The sequence below is a fragment of the Strigops habroptila genome, chromosome 3 (genome assembly GCF_004027225.2).
Source record: "Strigops habroptila isolate Jane chromosome 3, bStrHab1.2.pri, whole genome shotgun sequence".
Classification (NCBI taxonomy): Eukaryota; Metazoa; Chordata; class Aves; order Psittaciformes; family Psittacidae; genus Strigops; species Strigops habroptila.
In genome coordinates, this window is record NC_044279.2 from 283,130 (window position 1) to 300,409 (window position 17,280).

At 49.7% G+C, this 17,280-nt stretch overlaps 1 protein-coding gene across 1 annotated transcript in view; it reads right to left on the reverse strand.

The window, feature by feature from the left end:
* SHANK3 (SH3 and multiple ankyrin repeat domains 3) overlaps positions 1-17,280 on the reverse strand; it is a 324,463-nt gene that overhangs the window by 98,071 nt on the left and 209,112 nt on the right. Inside the window, exon 17 of the mRNA XM_030472062.1 lies at positions 12,506-12,581. Within this exon, the coding sequence (XP_030327922.1) occupies positions 12,506-12,581 (76 nt within the window). The remainder of the gene's footprint in view (positions 1-12,505; positions 12,582-17,280) is intronic.

Below are 17,280 nucleotides of genomic sequence, written 5' to 3' on the forward strand. Positions count from 1 at the left end.
CCCCTTCTCACTAATATTTTACCCAACCAGAAAATGGTTTTGGCAATTCTTACCTATTTCATTGAACTACTTGGAGCTGAAGAAGTGTGAGAGGAAAGAACAGTGATCATTTCTTTAATGTCATTTTTTTGTAATGATCTGATCATCTTCTGCCTGGAAGAACAAGGACCAGCAGACTCTCACCAAAAGAAAAATCCACCCAAAGTCACTAGAAGATATTGCAGGAATCTGCAGTATTTTTCATAATTCAAGCTTCTGCAGCTAATGATTCAGCTCAAGAGATAACATGACAGTCTCCTGCAATACCTGTTTTTAATTGCTCTCTGGAGAGCAGTACAAATAACTTACAACTGTTCATGTTGAAGAAACACTTTTGGTTTGCTTTTCTCATGACACTCAAGGCTCACAGTGACACCCGCCCCGTCCATCAGCGGTGTAACACATTTAGTGCAGAAATGACAAAATCCACAGAACCCCCAGTCTGCAGAATCAATTATACCAAAACATTCCTAACAGATGTTTGTCTAAAATGTTCTTTATTTTCCGATGAGGGTCCTTTAAATAACTGCTGAGACAATCTCCTCTAATGCTTTCCTACCCTTATAATGAGGAATTTTCTCCTACTGCTGAGCTCAAATTTTGTTTGCTGTGATTGTAGCTGATTGCATCTTGTTCTATTCCAAAAGACACGAAGCAGAGTTTATTCCCACCTCTGCAGTTCAAATTACACATCTGAAGACTGTTACCATGCAGGCACTCGCCTAGCACCTCAATTTATACTGTACCAGTGCTAAGGAAAAGGTTTGCTGGACTCTTGTTTCCATGGCCCATTTTCGTGGGTTTTCACAAGAGTTTGATACTGCTCATTGATGTTCAGCTTGGGACTCACTGAACTTCCCTGTGAGGGTGGTGGGACACTGGCACAGGGTGCCCAGAGAAGCTGTGGCTGTCCCATCCTTGGCAGTGTTCAAGGCCAGGTTGGACACAGGGGCTTGGAGCAACCTGCTTTAGTAGAAGGTGTCCCTGCCCCTGGCAGGGGATTGGGACTGGGTGAGCTTTAAGCTCCCTTCCAACCCAAACCAGTCTAGGATTCAATGAACGTCTGAAACTTTTCCCCCTCCTTCTCTCTCCTGCACTGCACAGCTGAGTACTTTTCTGCAAGCGTCATCATTTGCATCTCTCCTCACTGAACTGCATCAAAGCATTTTCAAACAAGAGTTTCCATCCCTCCAGATGATTCCGAATTCTCATCCTGCCCACAAATCTGCAGTGACTCACTGAGGGCATCTGCAACGGCTTTTGTCCCTCAGCGAGCATGGACCATTGTCCAGAAAAGGGGAGGATGATACCTGCCCCAGTGCTTAAACACTTTGAGGAGCTGAAGTTAACAGAGGAGCCGTGGGCTTCTCGTCTGCTCCTTCAGGTTTCCAAGTGAGTAAACAACAAGAAGGATGCCGAAGACATTCACAGAACTGGGGCACAACACAGGGAAAGGGACCGCAGCAGCAGCATGTCTCGGTGCAATGGAGGGAAAGGATGTGACTGCACGGGATGAGTTATGTGCTATCAGGGAACGTATCTGCAGGCAGGTCAATTTTGCTGTGGAAGCCCCTGTTTTTCTCCATCAAACCACTGTGGTTAAGTGGGTAGTTGAATGAAGACCTCTTGCTGGCAGCACCTAGAGTAGGATGCATCTTACCTAGGTTTTGACAGTGATGTTATACCCGTCTCCATGTTCACGAGTACTCCTGTGGTTCCCACACACCCTATGACCGAAAATACACAACGAGGTCGTGATTCATCTGACTTAAATGATGGGTTTGGATGGAAATTAACTGCACCCTGCAAGTCGCCTTTCGCTGCTCCGTACTTTTAAAGAGGTCCCAGACAATAAGGTCAGACAGACGGGTATTGAGCTGTCTGTAGTTACACAAGATGAATCTGTCCACTAACAGGTGACAAAAAAACCCTCTCCTCTCTCCATTCAGTAGAGGGAGAAAACCATTACACAAGGGCAGCATCACAGGAAACATCCATGCCGTGCTCCAAGACACCAAATGGCTGGTAGGAAAATAAAGTGCTCAAAGACCAATCAAAGAACTGCACCATGGAAGAAAACCAACTGAGTTTAATACTTGTAAAACACTCAAAGAACCAAGTCAGTCCATGACTCAAGGTGGCTGAGAAGAAATGCAAGGCTTGAACATGGTCTAAGTTGTTCTATTCTCCCAGTTAACGTGAAGGAACATGAACAGACCACGTCTGCAACTTTGTGATTGCTGGCTTGTTCTTTTAAAGTCAGTCTTGAGTGTTCAAGTTCACTCTGTTGAAGTACAGAGGGAGGGTGGCTCCTTCCACCTACTGTCCTTTCCTATACCAGAACACAAGGACGAGGTACTGCAGAAGACTGGGGCTTGACACCAGCATCCTTTGGTGAGTAACGGTCAGTAGCAAACACCAAAGGAATGAGTATAAGAAACAGATGAAAAGGCCAGTGATCCACCCTCGTGATACCTTCCTGCTTCTGGAAGCCAGTAACCACACTCCTCATCCCAACCCTGAGGAGCTCACAGTGTTTCCTGGTCACAGATTTACTCTTCAGCTAATTCTGTACTCCCAGTTCAAATCCATTTATAGTTTTGGCCTCCACAACATGCAGTAGGAATAAATTCTACAATTTAATCACCTGCAAAGTGACAAAGTACTTTACTTTGGTTTATTTTAATCTTGCTGCTTGCTAATTCCACAGAGTGCCACCTCATTCCTTTGTACTGAGAAATCACTATTGTTCCATATTCACCTTCTCCTTGCCTACTCATGATTTCATAAACCTCTGACAAATCTTCCTTGGGCACCTCTTCCCCGAGCTGAAGAATTCCAGCCTATTTAATCCCTTCTCAAAGGGAAAGTGGTCCATGCTGTCGGTCACCCTTGCTGGCTGTCCCTGAACCTTTTCTAGTTCTTATTTAGATGGGGAAACTATGATTGCAATAAGAGACTGTCAAACCGTGGGTTTACATAGAAGTTTAACACTATTTTTAGTAGACTTTCTATTTCTTTCCTATTTCCTAACATCCTACATGTGTCATCAGCTGCTGCCCTGCTGACGTTGCTGAGAACAACCCACATGATTCCAGAATCTGAGAGTAAGATGCCTCACAGAAATCTATCACTAAGTAGGTTTGTGCTTCAGAGGCTTCCAACCCAAGAGGCAGCAGGAGCCAGAAAGACTTCAGCCTCAGACAGACGAGCTGCTTCGTGACCAACAGCTCTACCAGTCACCACCTCTTCCAAGTGCTGGTTATATTCCATCTGCTACCTTACCAAAGCTTATTGCAAACACGCTGCAGAAAGCAGGACTCCTGTGACCAAATGCGTGTGTCCCTCCCTTCTTTGCTCCAAGCCCTTTGCTCCAGCACTTCACCTATGGTGACACTCACAGCTTAGCACCTTTCCTTAGCTGCAGAAAGAAGGAAAACCAAAAGGGAAACCCCACAAACTGTTCTCCACCCAACAAACAGCCCTTGGACAGGTTGTTCACATGCTTTCCCAGGACCTGCTTTCCAACTACTAACCCCTTGTCCTGAGTATGCTTCTAAAGAGTGCGAATTGTAAAATCACAGAATGGTTTGGGTTGGAAAGGACATTAAGATCATCCCATTCCAAACCCCTGCCTTGGGCAGGGACACCTCACACTAGACCATGTCACCCAAGGCTCTGTCCAACCTGGCCTTGAACACTTCCAGGGATGGAGCATTTACCACTTTTCTGGGCAGCCTGTTGCAATGCCTCACCACCCTCATGGGGAAGAACTTCTTCCTTGTCTAACCTGAACTTCCCCTGTTTCAGTTTAAACCCATCACCCCTTGTCCTATTGCTACAGTCCATGATGAAGAGTCTGGTTTAGTGACCAGTTCCCCTTCCCATTGCTGCTTTAACAAGCAGCCCTCAGGCTGGAGCTGCTCAGCTTGGGCACCTCTCAACAGCTCCCACTGGCTGGTGGCACTCGGCTTCCGTCAGTTCATCACATCATCACCTGGTCCTATTTCTGGTATAAAACAGGTCACAAAGCCTCATGTTACCCACCAACTCTTGTTCCCACTCTACTCAGTGCTTGTCAGGCCACATCTGGAATACTATGTCTAGTTTTGGTCACTGCTGTACAAAAAAGATGTGGATGGGCTGGAGAGGGTCCAGAGAAGGGCCACAAAGATGATCCAAGGACTGGGCAGCATGTGAGGAATGGCTGAGAGAGCTGGGACTGCTCAGCCTGGAGAAAAGAAGGCTCAGGGGAGACCTTGTCCCCATGTTCCAGTGTTTAAAGGGTGGCTACAAAGAGGATGGAGACTTCCTTTTGACAAGAAATCCCATGGAAAAGATGAGGAGCGATGGGCACGAGTTACTCCTGGGGAGATTCTGGTTGGGAATCAGAGGAAATTTTTTAACATTGAGAACCACAACCCACTGGAATAATCTCCCCAGGGAAATGGCGACTCCCCAGAGTTGGACACTGTTAAGATTTGGCTGGACAGAGTGCTGGGACATCCAGGTCCCAGCTGTGCCTGGAAAGGTTGGAGCAGATGATCCCTAATGTCCCTTCCCTGGGATTCTGTCATCCTATGAAATTCTGAATTTCAGAGAAAGCTGAGCAGGATCCAAGCACAGGAACTGCCGAGGTAGAGCACGGGCCTGGGGGAGCTCCCTTCTTACCATTCCATGTTCCTGAAACTCTCTGTGAAAGACCTAAGTGGTCCCAAAAGATACTGTTCACCAAAAGATCTTAGAAGACTATTTTGAAGGCACGTTAATTTGACAAGTGGGATTATACAGACGCCTTTTCAGGAAGAGACTTCATTTTCTCCCTCTATACTTCTGTTGCTATAGCAATGAAGGTTGTACCAGCCCAGCACAAATTACCTTTTCCCAACTAGATCGGGCTGCTGCTGAAAACCCATCTCCCGCCATACACCAGAGCAGAGACCTTTCCACATCCGCCACCACTGTCTGCCCAGCAGCTCAGGTTGCACAACACGTGTCAAAGATTCATTCCCCCTCTCCTGTTTCTAAGCAGGAAACTCCTTTTGCCGGGTTATTTTCGATGCTGTGCCCTGCAAGGCCATTGCAGCAATTCCCTGGCCATTCCAGCCATTCCCCAGCTATTCCCAGGCCATTCCCATGGCCTCCGCCCTGTGATAAGCCCTGCCCATTCACACAGCGTCTCTCCAGGCTTGCTCATGTGTCCCCACAACAGAGAAGGACAGACAATGCCTAGACCATTCTAGCTCCCTGCCTGCCTCTTGCCTCCCAATGATAACTCACCCGGCAGGAATCAGGAGGATTCCACTGCTCCCATACCAATCAACAAACAGCACACAGGGGCTGCCGAGGCAGGATGGAGAAGACTAAAGGAAGCTGCCCGGGAGCACACACAGCATGAAACAGCTTGAGAAAATTCAGGGCGACTGCTTTTCCTTGGTTTGGTCTGGAAGGATGGGAACCACCTCTTGGCTCGCGCGTCCCCATCCCCTGCACAGCTCCATAAAGACTTGGGAAAGCAACACGCAGGAGGTGCTCAGGAGATCAGGATCCCAGTGCCTGATGGAGGTTTGCTGGTTTGGGCTGGGGTAGAGCGAATGTTCTTTGCAGTAGCTCCTATGGGGCTGTGTTTGGATTTGTGCTGGAAACAGGATTGGTAACAGGAATATTTTCATTACTGCTGAGCAGTCTTTACACAGCATCAAGGGCTGTTCTGCTCCTCGCCCCATGCACCAGCGAGCAGGCTGGGGGTGCATGAGTAGTTGGGAGGGGACGCAGCCAGGACAGTGACCCCAACTGACCAAAGGGACATTCCAGACCACAGGACATTGAGCTCAGCAATAAAACACGGAAGGTTGGTGGGGGAAGCTGCCGGGCATGGGTCAGCTGGTGGTGAGCAATGGTTTTCACTTGCATCATTTGGTTTTCTTGGGTTTTTTTTCCCTCTCTTTGTAATTTTCCTTTTCATTACATATTACTACCGTCATCATCATATTTTATTCCAATTATTGAACTGTTCTTATCTCAGCCCACAAGTTTTCTCACTTTTACCCTTCTGATTCTCTCCACCATCCTGCTGGGATGAGCGAGCGGCTGCGGGGGGCTCAGTTCCTGGTTGGGGTTAAATCACAACAGCAGACAAAGACGCTGATGTCGATGGGGAGGACAAGCTATGACCACACTGCCAAGAGGGGTGAGCCCTGGCCAGGACCTAGAGAAGAGATGGGAACAGCAGCCACTGAACTGCACCATGCAGGGCACATGTGGGTACCGCTCTCATGAGTATCAGGGGAATGGAGCAACACAAAGTCCAGGTGCATTCCCAATGATTCGTAGGTGATTTTACACATCGCTTACATTCCCAATTTGCTCAATCCACCTGAGTGAATGCGTATGAGGGAAGGCTGGGAGCACTGGGCTTTCTCAGCTTGGGGGAGGGATGGTGGACACCTCACTACCACCCACAACTGCTCATGGGAGGCTGTACAGAAGAGAGAAGAGGCTGTTGGAGGCACACAGGGATGGGACAACAGGCAACGGACACAAACTAAAGCACAAGAAATCACGAGATGCACAGGAACATTTTTCATCCTGGAAACAAAGACTGGGATATGGGCCTGCAGGAGCTGTGGGACCTCCAGCCTTGGAGACAAGCAAAGCACCGTGATGTAGCTGGCCCTGCTCTGAGGAACCACGTGTGCTAGAACCCTCCAGATATCCCTCCTGACCTAAATTATTGTGTAATTCGGTGTATCGACGTGTTTGGCCAGTCACAGCATCTAAGGGCACTGAAATCCCTGCTCAGAGACTTCTTGTTTTCCTTGTCTTCTAAGGGGAGGCCCATCCAGATGGCTTGTGACTACTCGTGGTTGTAATCTCTCTCCCTGGTCAACTAATCCCTGTGATTGAATAATAAAAAATAAATCCTAAATTGTCAATTGCTCCCAATTCTTTTCCTTCCCAGCTGTGCCATGGAGAATGTGGGCTCTTAATTTTAAAGAGTTAATTTCAAATCACTTTAATCTCTTCCCTTAACATAGTTCATCAGAGAAGTCAATTCCCCCTGTGGTTTCCTCTTGTTGATAAGAACAAGCTCAGGCTTCTCTCCCTGTTTGCCTTATTTCCATTTCAGAGCAGATTAGGTTTGCTGAGCCCTGCCCAGTGTTCCTCATCCTCAGAGGTCTGGGGAAGGCTCGTTGCCTCCTGGTGATTCCAGCACACCTTGGCTCTGGAGCAGCCTTGCGCTATCTTACAGCTTTAACCGCAGTTACGCTTCAAAGTGATGTCCGTGAGCAGTGGGACCTGTCCCAGAACAGGCTCTCACCCTCCACCAACACAGACCTCAACCTCCCTCCCCTCTGATACCAGCCACATGCTGGCGAAGCTGCAGATTGGGAACATTGCTTCCCCAGAGGCCGATTCCACAAAAGAAGACACTTGTGTTCATTATACCGCCTAGTACCTCCTATGTTCTCAAATATACATCCTCAACTTTCTTTTCACCTTATTAAGCCAGAAAAGAGTAAATTACACACCCTACCCAAATCTGAACTCAGCTGTGTAGATGCTGCTCCCTGCTCTATGCACGGGGCACCCATTCAACCCTGCAGCTATTTCAAAGGCTTTGCCTGAAATCTGAAGTCACTCGTGTAATTTTCTCAAGTACTTTTAAGTTGTTCCTCCAACATTGTCATTATGTTAATCTGCTCCCACGTCTGAGCGCTCCAGTGAAGTCAGAGATGATGGAATAAGCACTCTCCTGCAAATCACGTTAATCATCTGCTGCAGTGGTCTTACAGCACCTCAGCTCTTCATTCCTGCTCTCCAGGAACCTCCTGGCCCAAATGTTTGATATTTTAAAAAATAGGGGAAAAAACCATTTTGTTTATTCTATTTTTTAAGGTGATCCTAAACCCCCCATGTGAATCCTCACACTGTACCCCTGACGGTCACCCCACAGCCCCAGGCTGCCTGCTATTGAGTCAGAGCTCCACTTCCATCCCATAACGCTGCAAAACACACCCTCGCATCCCTGAGGCCCTGCTCCCTGTGCTCAGAACCCCAGCCACCAACATCACCTCCATCCATCCCTGCTTTATCAACAGCCACACTCTAAACTCCAGCAAACAGAGCAGGAAGCTTTCACTGAATGGAGCGGGTCCAGAGAAGGGCGTCGGAGCTGGTGCAGGGTCTGGGGCACAAGTGTGATGAGGAACGGCTGAGGGACCTGGGGGGGTTTAGTCTGGAGAAGAGAAGGCTCAGGGGGGACCTTATCGCTCTCTACAACTGCCTAACAGGAGGATGGAGCCAGGAGGCAGCTGGTGTCTGCTCCCAAGGAAGAAAGAGATGGGACCAGAGGAAACAGCTTCAAGCTGCACCAGGGGAGGTTTAGATGGAGCTGAGGAACAATTCCTTCCCCAAAGGGTGCTCAGGCATTGGAACAGGCTGCCCAGGGCAGTGCTGGAGTCACCGTCCCTGCAACTGTTCACACACCGTGTAGACGAGGCCCTCAGTGACATGGGTTGGATTTGATGATCTTAAAGGTCTTTTCCAACCTGGTTGATTCCATGGTTCTATGATTCTGTGACCACCGGCTGCCTCTGTGGTGGGATGTCTTTTGCTGGTTGGGTGGCTAATGGCTTCAACAGCACCGGTCCCTGCAGGCAGGGTGATGGTCTCAAGTGGGTAACAAGGGCAGCCACTTGTTCTGCCTCGCACCAGTCTTCCCTAACTGAAGGCTGAGGCTGTTTCACTGCTGCGCTCAGAGCAACCTGTGAGTGAATGATGAGCACACACACGCGCTTTGAGAAGCTCTTCTCATTCCCTGTCACCTCACTGTAAGTATTGTGACACTGCAGGAGCAGGAGACACAGCACCCCACTGCTGAGCACCACCACTATCTCACTGTCTCCACTGAAGCCAACCCCAGCTCCATTTCAGGAGAGAGGGAAGGCACTCAAGTGGCACATCACCAAGCAAATGACCGGAACAATGATCCATCCACAGCTACCACATACCCAGACATTGCCTCTGCTCAGGAGACTCTGAACACAGTATCGCTGCAGGCAGGAATGTTCTGGGTTTCTTGTTCTGTTCTCATAAATGCACCAAGCACCTGTCAGTGGCCACTGTGCAACACACGATGCTGGCCTGAGGGACCCGTGGTGTGCTCCTCATGCTTTCATGTGTATGACTACACACCATACCTTGGGCATGCAGCTGAAATCCTCCAGTCTCTTCCAGTTCAACCCACCAGAACCTGTCGAAACCCCAAGTTTTAACAGCCCATGTCAGCACTGTTACTGTGACCCCAGCAGATCCCAGTCATGCTTTAGCAGAGCAGTCCAGTTCATCAGTACTTTGCAAGCATCAGCTGCAAATGGCAGGACCTATGGACTACAATCTGCAATAAGACATAGATGACTGGGTCAGAAAAGAGTCTACATCTTCCTGACATGTAGTCCAGGAGGACTTCAAGGTGGAAAGACTGGGTCTTCCTCTTGGCTAAGGGTGCAGCTAAAGGCACATATGTACAAACAACCTCCTCCCCCTTCTCTGATGGTTGGTCCTGAGGACACAGGGCCACTCAGCAAGGTTTAGAAACTTAGTAAACCTGGACACATTCAATGCTGTGAATGGAAGCTCCAACATCACAGGATAACTTAGATTTTGTATGATGAATTCTCACAATATGCTCTTGACACATTACAAGCAGTAACACCCATCCAATTGCTTCAATGACCAATAGTTTTTAAGAGTACCAAGCTTGACTGCAGACAGAGACCGTGTTCCACAAAGTCACCTCACATTTATCCCCCAAACACAGAACCACAGTGCCCAAAGCGTATTCCTGAATCCAACCAGCAGACCCATCCCTACAGCCCAGCTTCCTACAAACAGGAGACCTCCATGGATGGACAAGGAGCTGCTGAGGAAACTTAGAGGGAAAAAAGAAGCTTATAGAAGGTGGAAGCAAGGACAGGCGGCCTGGGAAGAATACAGGAGCATTGCCCGAGAAGCTAGGGACCAGGTTAGGAAAGCTAAGGCCCAGCTAGAATGAAGTTTGGCAAGGGATGTAAAAGATAACAGGAAAGGATTCTATAGATACGTAGCAAATAAAAGACAGACTAGGGACAGTGTAGGCCCTCTCCAGAAGCTATCAGGAGAACTGGCTACCATGGATTTGGAGAAGGCTGAGGTTCTTAATGACTTCTTTGCCTCAGTCTTCACCAGCAAATGCTCTGACCACACAACCCAAGTCTTGGAAAGCAAATGCAGGGACTGTGAGAACGAAGACCTTAGGCCCACTGTAGGAGAGGATCAGGTTCGAGACCATCTTAAGAACCTGAATGTGCACAAGTACATGGGACCTGATGAAATCCATCCACGGGTCCTGAAGGAGCTGGCGAATGAAGTTGCTAAGCCACTGTCCATCATATTCGAAAAATCCTGGCAGCCAGGTGAAGTTCCCGATGACTGGAAGAAGGGTAATATAACCCCCATTTTCAAGAAGGGGAAGATGAAAGACCCGGGGAACTACAGACCAGTCAGTCTCACCTCTGTGCCTGGCAAAATCTTGGAACAGTTTCTCCTGGAAAACATGCTAAGGCACATGAAAAACAACGAGGTGGTTGGTGACAGCCAACATGGCTTCACTAAGGGGAAATCCTGCCTGACCAATTTGGTGGCCTTCTATGATGGAGCCACGGAACTGATGGACAGCGGCAGAGCAGTTGATGTCATCTACCTGGACTTGTGCAAAGCATTCGACACTGTCCCACACGACATCCTTGTCTCTAAATTGGAGAGACATCAATTTGATAGATGGACCACTCGGTGGATAGAAAACTGGCTCGATGGCCACACGCAAAGAGTTGTGGTAAATGGCTCGATGTCCAGTTGGAAACCTGTAACGAGTGGTGTCCCTCAGGGATCGGTGTTGGGACCGGTCCTGTTCAACATCTTTGCCGGTGACATGGACAGTGGGATTGAGTGCGCCCTCAGCAAGTTTGCCGATGACACCAAGCTGTGTGGTTCGGTTGATACGCTGGAGGGAAGGGATGCCATCCAGAGGGACCTTGACACGCTTGTGAGGTGGGCCGATGCCAACCTTATGAAGTTTAACCAAGCCAAGTGCAAGGTCCTACACCTGGGTCGGGGCAACCCCAGGCACTGCTACAGGCTGGGCAGAGAAGAGATTCAGAGCAGCCCTGCAGAAAAGGACTTGGGGGTGTTGGTTGACGAGAAGCTTAACGTGAGCCGGCAGTGTGCGCTTGCAGCCCAGAAAGCCAACCGCATCCTGGGCTGCATCAAAAGAAGCGTGACCAGCAGGTCGAAGGAGGTGATCCTGCCCCTCTACTCTGCTCTTGTGAGACCCCACTTGGAGTACTGTGTACAGTTCTGGTGTCCTCAACATAAAAAGGACATGGAGCTGTTGAAGTGAGTCCAGAGGAGGGCCACGAGGATGATAAGAGGGCTGGAGCACCTCCCGTATGAAGACAGGCTGAGAAAGTTGGGGCTGTTCAGCCTGAAGAAGAGAAGGCTGCGTGGAGACCTCATAGCAGCCTTCCAGTATCTGAAGGGGGTCTACAAGGATGCTGGGGAGGGACTCTTCCTTAGGGACTGTAGTGGTAGGACAAGGGGTAATGGGTTCAAACTTAAACAGAGGAAGTTTAGATTAGATATAAGGAAGAAGTTCTTTACAGTGAGGGTGGTGAAGCACTGGAATGGGTTGCCCAGGGAGGTTGTGGATGCTCCATCCCTGGCGGTGTTCAAGGCCAGGTTGGATAGAGCCTTGAGCCACGTGGTTTAGGGCAAGGTGTCCCTGCCCATGGCAGGGGGGTTGGAACTAGATGATCTTAAGGTCCTTTCCAAACCTTACGATTCTATGATTCTATGATTCTATGTCCACGTGTGCTGGTGGACCAAGACCAAGCACAGACCAGCAACGTCACCCCTGTTTCATGATTGATTCCCTATTGAGTTCAACCATTTCCCCAAAGGTTGGTCTCCAGGCTGAGGCGAGAACACTCAATTGCCACATACCAGAACAGCCCTGGTGAACACTCTGCAGTCTGCACCACATCCAGTGCTGCTGTCAGGCTAGTCTGCCAGCTGCCTTCATGCCATCCCTGCACAACAGCATCCTCCTCTGCCCTTCCAAGCAAGCTGTAACTCTGCATCTCCGTCCAATGCATGTTCTTCAGTTCCTGGAGCACACCAGAAATCCTCCAGAACGTTTGCTCCCCCCCAGAGACCTGAGCCATGCTGCCCTGCAGCTTCAGCCTTTATTCACCAAGGCCTCATCTAGGACTTATAATTTAGACTGTAACTGAACTGACCAAAACAACCAGAAGAGTTTCCTGCCCATGACATTAAAACGACGCATTCTGCTCAATCACAAAAGGCAATACTTCTCCCATGGAAATGAATCTCCTCAAAATCACGAGGCAAAGGTGCTGACGCTTACCTGTGAGAGGTGAAATTGTCATAAGAGCCCACAGTATAATGTCGGAAGAGGCGCTTTGTTCTGTCTTCTCTGGTTTCTGCAAGAAAAAAGACACATCACAAAGCTGAGAGTCAAAGGAACACTTCTCATGGTCTCTGCTTCCCTACATGTGTACAGTGAACCCCACCTTCATGCAAGCATTTATCAATAAACCATCATCTGTGTGCAGATGTGTGTCAGTGTGATCAGCCCCACGCGTGCTGGGGTACAGTTCTACACGCACACAAACAGCTTCTGTGATACAAGATCTCTTCACCAAAACTACTAAACCACAGCGTGAAATTTCAACCAAGACTCCAAAGCAGAGCCAAAGAGTAGAATCCAGGCAAACACACACTCCATGTCCCAAGGCAGTGGCCAGATTCCTTCCCATGCTCTGTTTGGCCACATCCATCTTGCACGCCTCAGCGCAGAGGGATGCGATTCCAAAAAAGGAGATGGCACCAGCCCTGACTGCCCTCCTCCTCCCCTGGTGGTCACCAAGCATCCCACGTGCACAGAGTTCTGAGGAAGGACCCAGAGAGGCTTCTTCTCTTCTCGTCTATTAACACCAGCACCATCCCTGACAGCAGACATGTCAGGCCACGCTTGTTGGACCACATTTCCCCTTAAGGGTGTAACAGCTCAGGAGACCACCTGCCTGCCTAATAAGTGTGAAAAAGCCCCAAACCCTGCCAGCCTGACCAGGGAAAAAGAAAAGAGACGCCAGAGCCCCCTGGTTGCTGGGTGCTGAGGGGGCACAGCCTGACTCACAGCCAAGAGGAGAGATGCCACTGGAGACACCTGGAATGGGTCTGCACTAATGGTTCAAGAGGAGATGCGGCAAAGGGATGCAACAGGACACAAACCAGACATTCCCAGCTACCATTCTCTTAACACAGAAGGAATTTGCACCACACTACCAAACCCTCATCTACTGCATGCCTCGGGATTTCTATTGCACACTCTCCTTGCAGAAAGCAATCGTCTCCTCCAGTAACGCAACTTGAGCACATCACACTGAACCAGCTCACTATGGCTACAGCAAGGTGATGGGACTCTGAGCCACCAGGGAACTCCACTCCTCTACTTTGCAACCAGTTTCTTTTGAAGGCCTGGGTGCTGCTCACTGCACAACTGGCTGTTGGTCTGATTTACTTTTAATTTTAGTGTCCAAGGCCAGGCTGGATGGGAGCAACCTGGTCTAGTGGAAGGTGTCCCTGCCCGTGGCAGGGGGTTGGGACTGGGTGAGCTTTAAGGTCCTTCAACCCAAACCAGTCTGGGATTCTATGAATTCAGCAATTTAAGCTTGCTAACTAGGGCAGCTGGACAGAAGGAATGAAGAAAGGCAATGAGTAAGAGGAAATAAAGAGTAATGTATAGATGGGACTCACCTTTTTTCTTCAGTAGGGACACAAAGTGTTTGCACTCAAAGCAGTTACGACACAAAATAAACATTTGTTCGACCTGCGCTGGGATTCAGAATGGCAACAGCCTGTGGGAAGGGGCTGCAGGAGCAGGTTTTTACTGTTATTACAGCACCATTGATCCAACGAATTTTGTCCTAAGCTCAGGACAGGGTGCACTGTCAATCCATCCATCCTGGTCTCATGATCCTATCAATCCACTGCTGCCAGCAGAGGGAAATGCTGCCACAGCAGCCACAATGCCAGGATCCCACCCGGGGCCCAATGCCAGCCCTGGAGGCAGCAATAGCAGCACGTCACTGCGCTGACACACTGTCCTGCCCCTGTGACATGCACTCTCTGCCCCCTACTACCGCGTACCACTTCCAGAGATTGGGCTGTGGATCTCCTGATCCCAAAGGTGCCTCTGCATGGGGAGCAAGGTCCATTCTTCAGCACAGACATCCTGCTCTGTGGGTCCTCAACCCCAGCATGCTCCTCCAGTTCACATGCAAAACACACTGACTGTGGGCAAGGTTGGCTGGAGAAGGGCTTTTGCCAAGGGCCTGTAGGACAAGGGGGAATGGCTTTAACCTGCCAGAAGGGAGACTGAGATGAGCTCTTAGGCAGAAGTTCTTCCCTGTGAGGGTGCTGAGGCGCTGGCACAGGGTGCCCAGAGAAGCTGTGGCTGCCCCATCCCTGGCAGTGTTGAAGGGCAGGTTGGACAGGGCTTGGAGCAACCTGCTCTAGTGGAAGGTGTCCCTGCCTGTGGCAGGAGGTTGGAACTGGAGGAGCTCTAAGGTTCCTCCCAGTCCAAACCACTATGGGATTCCATGATTTTATGAAGGTTGAAAGAACAATTAACTTCACCAAAGTTTAGAAACAGAACCACCAAAGACAGTGTTTATGCTATTGAAAATGCAGCCTTGCTTCCCCCCTGATTCTTGTTTCCCGGTTTGCTCCTCTTATGTGTGTGTTTGTGGGGTTTTTTAGCTTCTTCCCTTCTTTCTCAGAAGAGCTGAAGAACAGCCCGGGGTGTTGGCACTTGTTCCCCACAGTGTAACACCCTGCACTTATGGTCCTGGTCCCCTTCAGACGGCCGCAGTCTCCAGCATGAGGCACACAACAGAACCCGCTGGTGCGCAGGAAGGAACACCTTTGGTACCATTAGTAAAATCTGAAAATCTTTGTAAATGGTGTTTAATTCTGGCTGTATCTCACTATTTTTTAGTTTCTATTTTTGCACATGCTTTGCAGTGCACACTGTACATTAGCAGAGCACCACAGCTACATCATTCATAAGTAAATACACATGTATGTGGGGGGGTGTGTGCTCAAAAGTATTGTTTTACCAAGGAGTAGGTGATGGAAACAGTGGGAGCCCAACACAAAGGACATGCAGCACCACAGAGGTTAACGCGGGTGCTCTGGTGACCCACCTGAAGAAGCGAGTGTGCAGCAAGGACAAAGTGTGGTGCAGCCCAGCCTGCACCGTGCTGTGGCTCGGGAGTGTGCGGGGACCCGCCCCTGGTGACACAAGGTGTAATTCCAGCCTCGCCACGGTGCATCACCTAACGCATTTACCTAATCCAGAGAGAGACTTCCTGGAGCCTGATGGTGCAAGGGGGGCTGATGGCTTCCCATGAATCTTCTGATTAGGTGGCTGTCCATTGAGCCCTGGCCCTGCGGTCCTGGGAAGAACTGTCTCAAAGAACCAAGGAATTAATCTTACTGGCAAAACAACACCCTATGTCAAGAAACAGGGATGTCAGGGACTGATAAGCACAGCAACATGCTGTGAAGAGTTAAAGGAGGGAACCCTTTCACCTGCGTCACCCCAGCCAGCTTCTCACCTTGCTCACTCTCCACCTGGAGGCAGAGGGTCCTCAGCTCTGAGCTGGGGGATACAGCAGCATAGCCATAAGGAGGAAGAGGCACCATGTGCTCTCATGGGGGCTGATGTGCCATTGGGGAAGCACATGCACCACACACTGGCTCCTTCCCTGCTGCTGCAGGAGCGCCCAGACAACGGCAGCACAGAGCAACCTGCTCCAGCTCTGCCAGCATGCCACGAGCACAGCAAGGACGCCCCCAGTGCTAACCACTGGGGAATGAGCCACGACACCAGAGGCCTAAAGAACACCCAAAACATCAGGACGAGCCTTGTTTGTTGTGCCTGTGAACAAGTTGGCACTCACAACCCCCATAACAGGCCCCATGCACCTGTGCTTCGGTCCCTTCACCTCCCTCTTCTCCACCCTACTCTGCCTCCTCTTCCCTCCCTCCCTCCACGCATGTGCAGACACTTGCACCTCATCTCCACACATCTCTTTTGATCTCGTAAGAATGGTGATTTGGTGACGGAAGCTGGATTTATGGGCTGTCCGCAGCCCAAAAGCTCGTTCTCTTCCCAACTCCTAAATATAGCTGCTGCCGAGTGCGTGTTTAATGGAGCCGTCACAGAGGCACCAAGGAAAGAGGCTGATGGATGGAGAGGAGTGAATCTCTTGGAGATAGGTGTGGAGAGGGAGGCTCTATATTTAGAGAAGAGGGAGCAAGAGGACACCAGGGCAGCCCGGTGGCACACGCGCAAGCAGGGAAACAGGAACAGGGAAGACAGAACACGGGAAAACGACAGCCTGGACACCAGGAGGAGTAGGTGGATGGTGCAGGCTTGGTGGCAAGCTGCTCTGTACCTGGCCTGCAAAGTGCTTTTGCAAGAGGCAATTCTTTCTAGTAAGGCTGCCGAATACATTAGATGAAAACACAGGGATATTACATCCCAGGGCTGGCCAAGAGCGCTCTGGATGTGCCAGAGAGAAGGTTCTGGGAGAGAAGCAGCTCTCACATAGTGACCGGACAGAGTGCGCTGCTGGGCCCGAGCACTGTGACAGGAAGCTCTGGTGCCATTCCCAAGCACCCTCCAGCACCGGGATTCTCCCATCCTATCCTCTCTTCTCTCAGGCACCAATGCTAGGTTGCAAATAGAAAGAAATAACTCTTTTGGAATGCCAAAATATACCTTTTTGTTTCCACAGAATGCTGGAATTACATTTCTAAATACTAGTTAGAATTTAATTCAATTCAGTCTTATTAAATACAAGATTTATGCACCTCTAATTATTGGCAGCAATTTCTCTTTCATCATCTAGTTTTGACCAACTGCTCCTGCATCACAACCGGCACCAGAATACCAGCACGACTGCTCAGAGTGAGCAGCAGCAGCACCCCACATGAGCCAAACACGGGACTAGACCTTGCCGCCAACAAAGCCCAACAAGCACCAGCGTCACCGGCTGCTGCCACTGCAGCACAGGGTGAAGAACAACAAGACATGTTTTGGAAACTGAT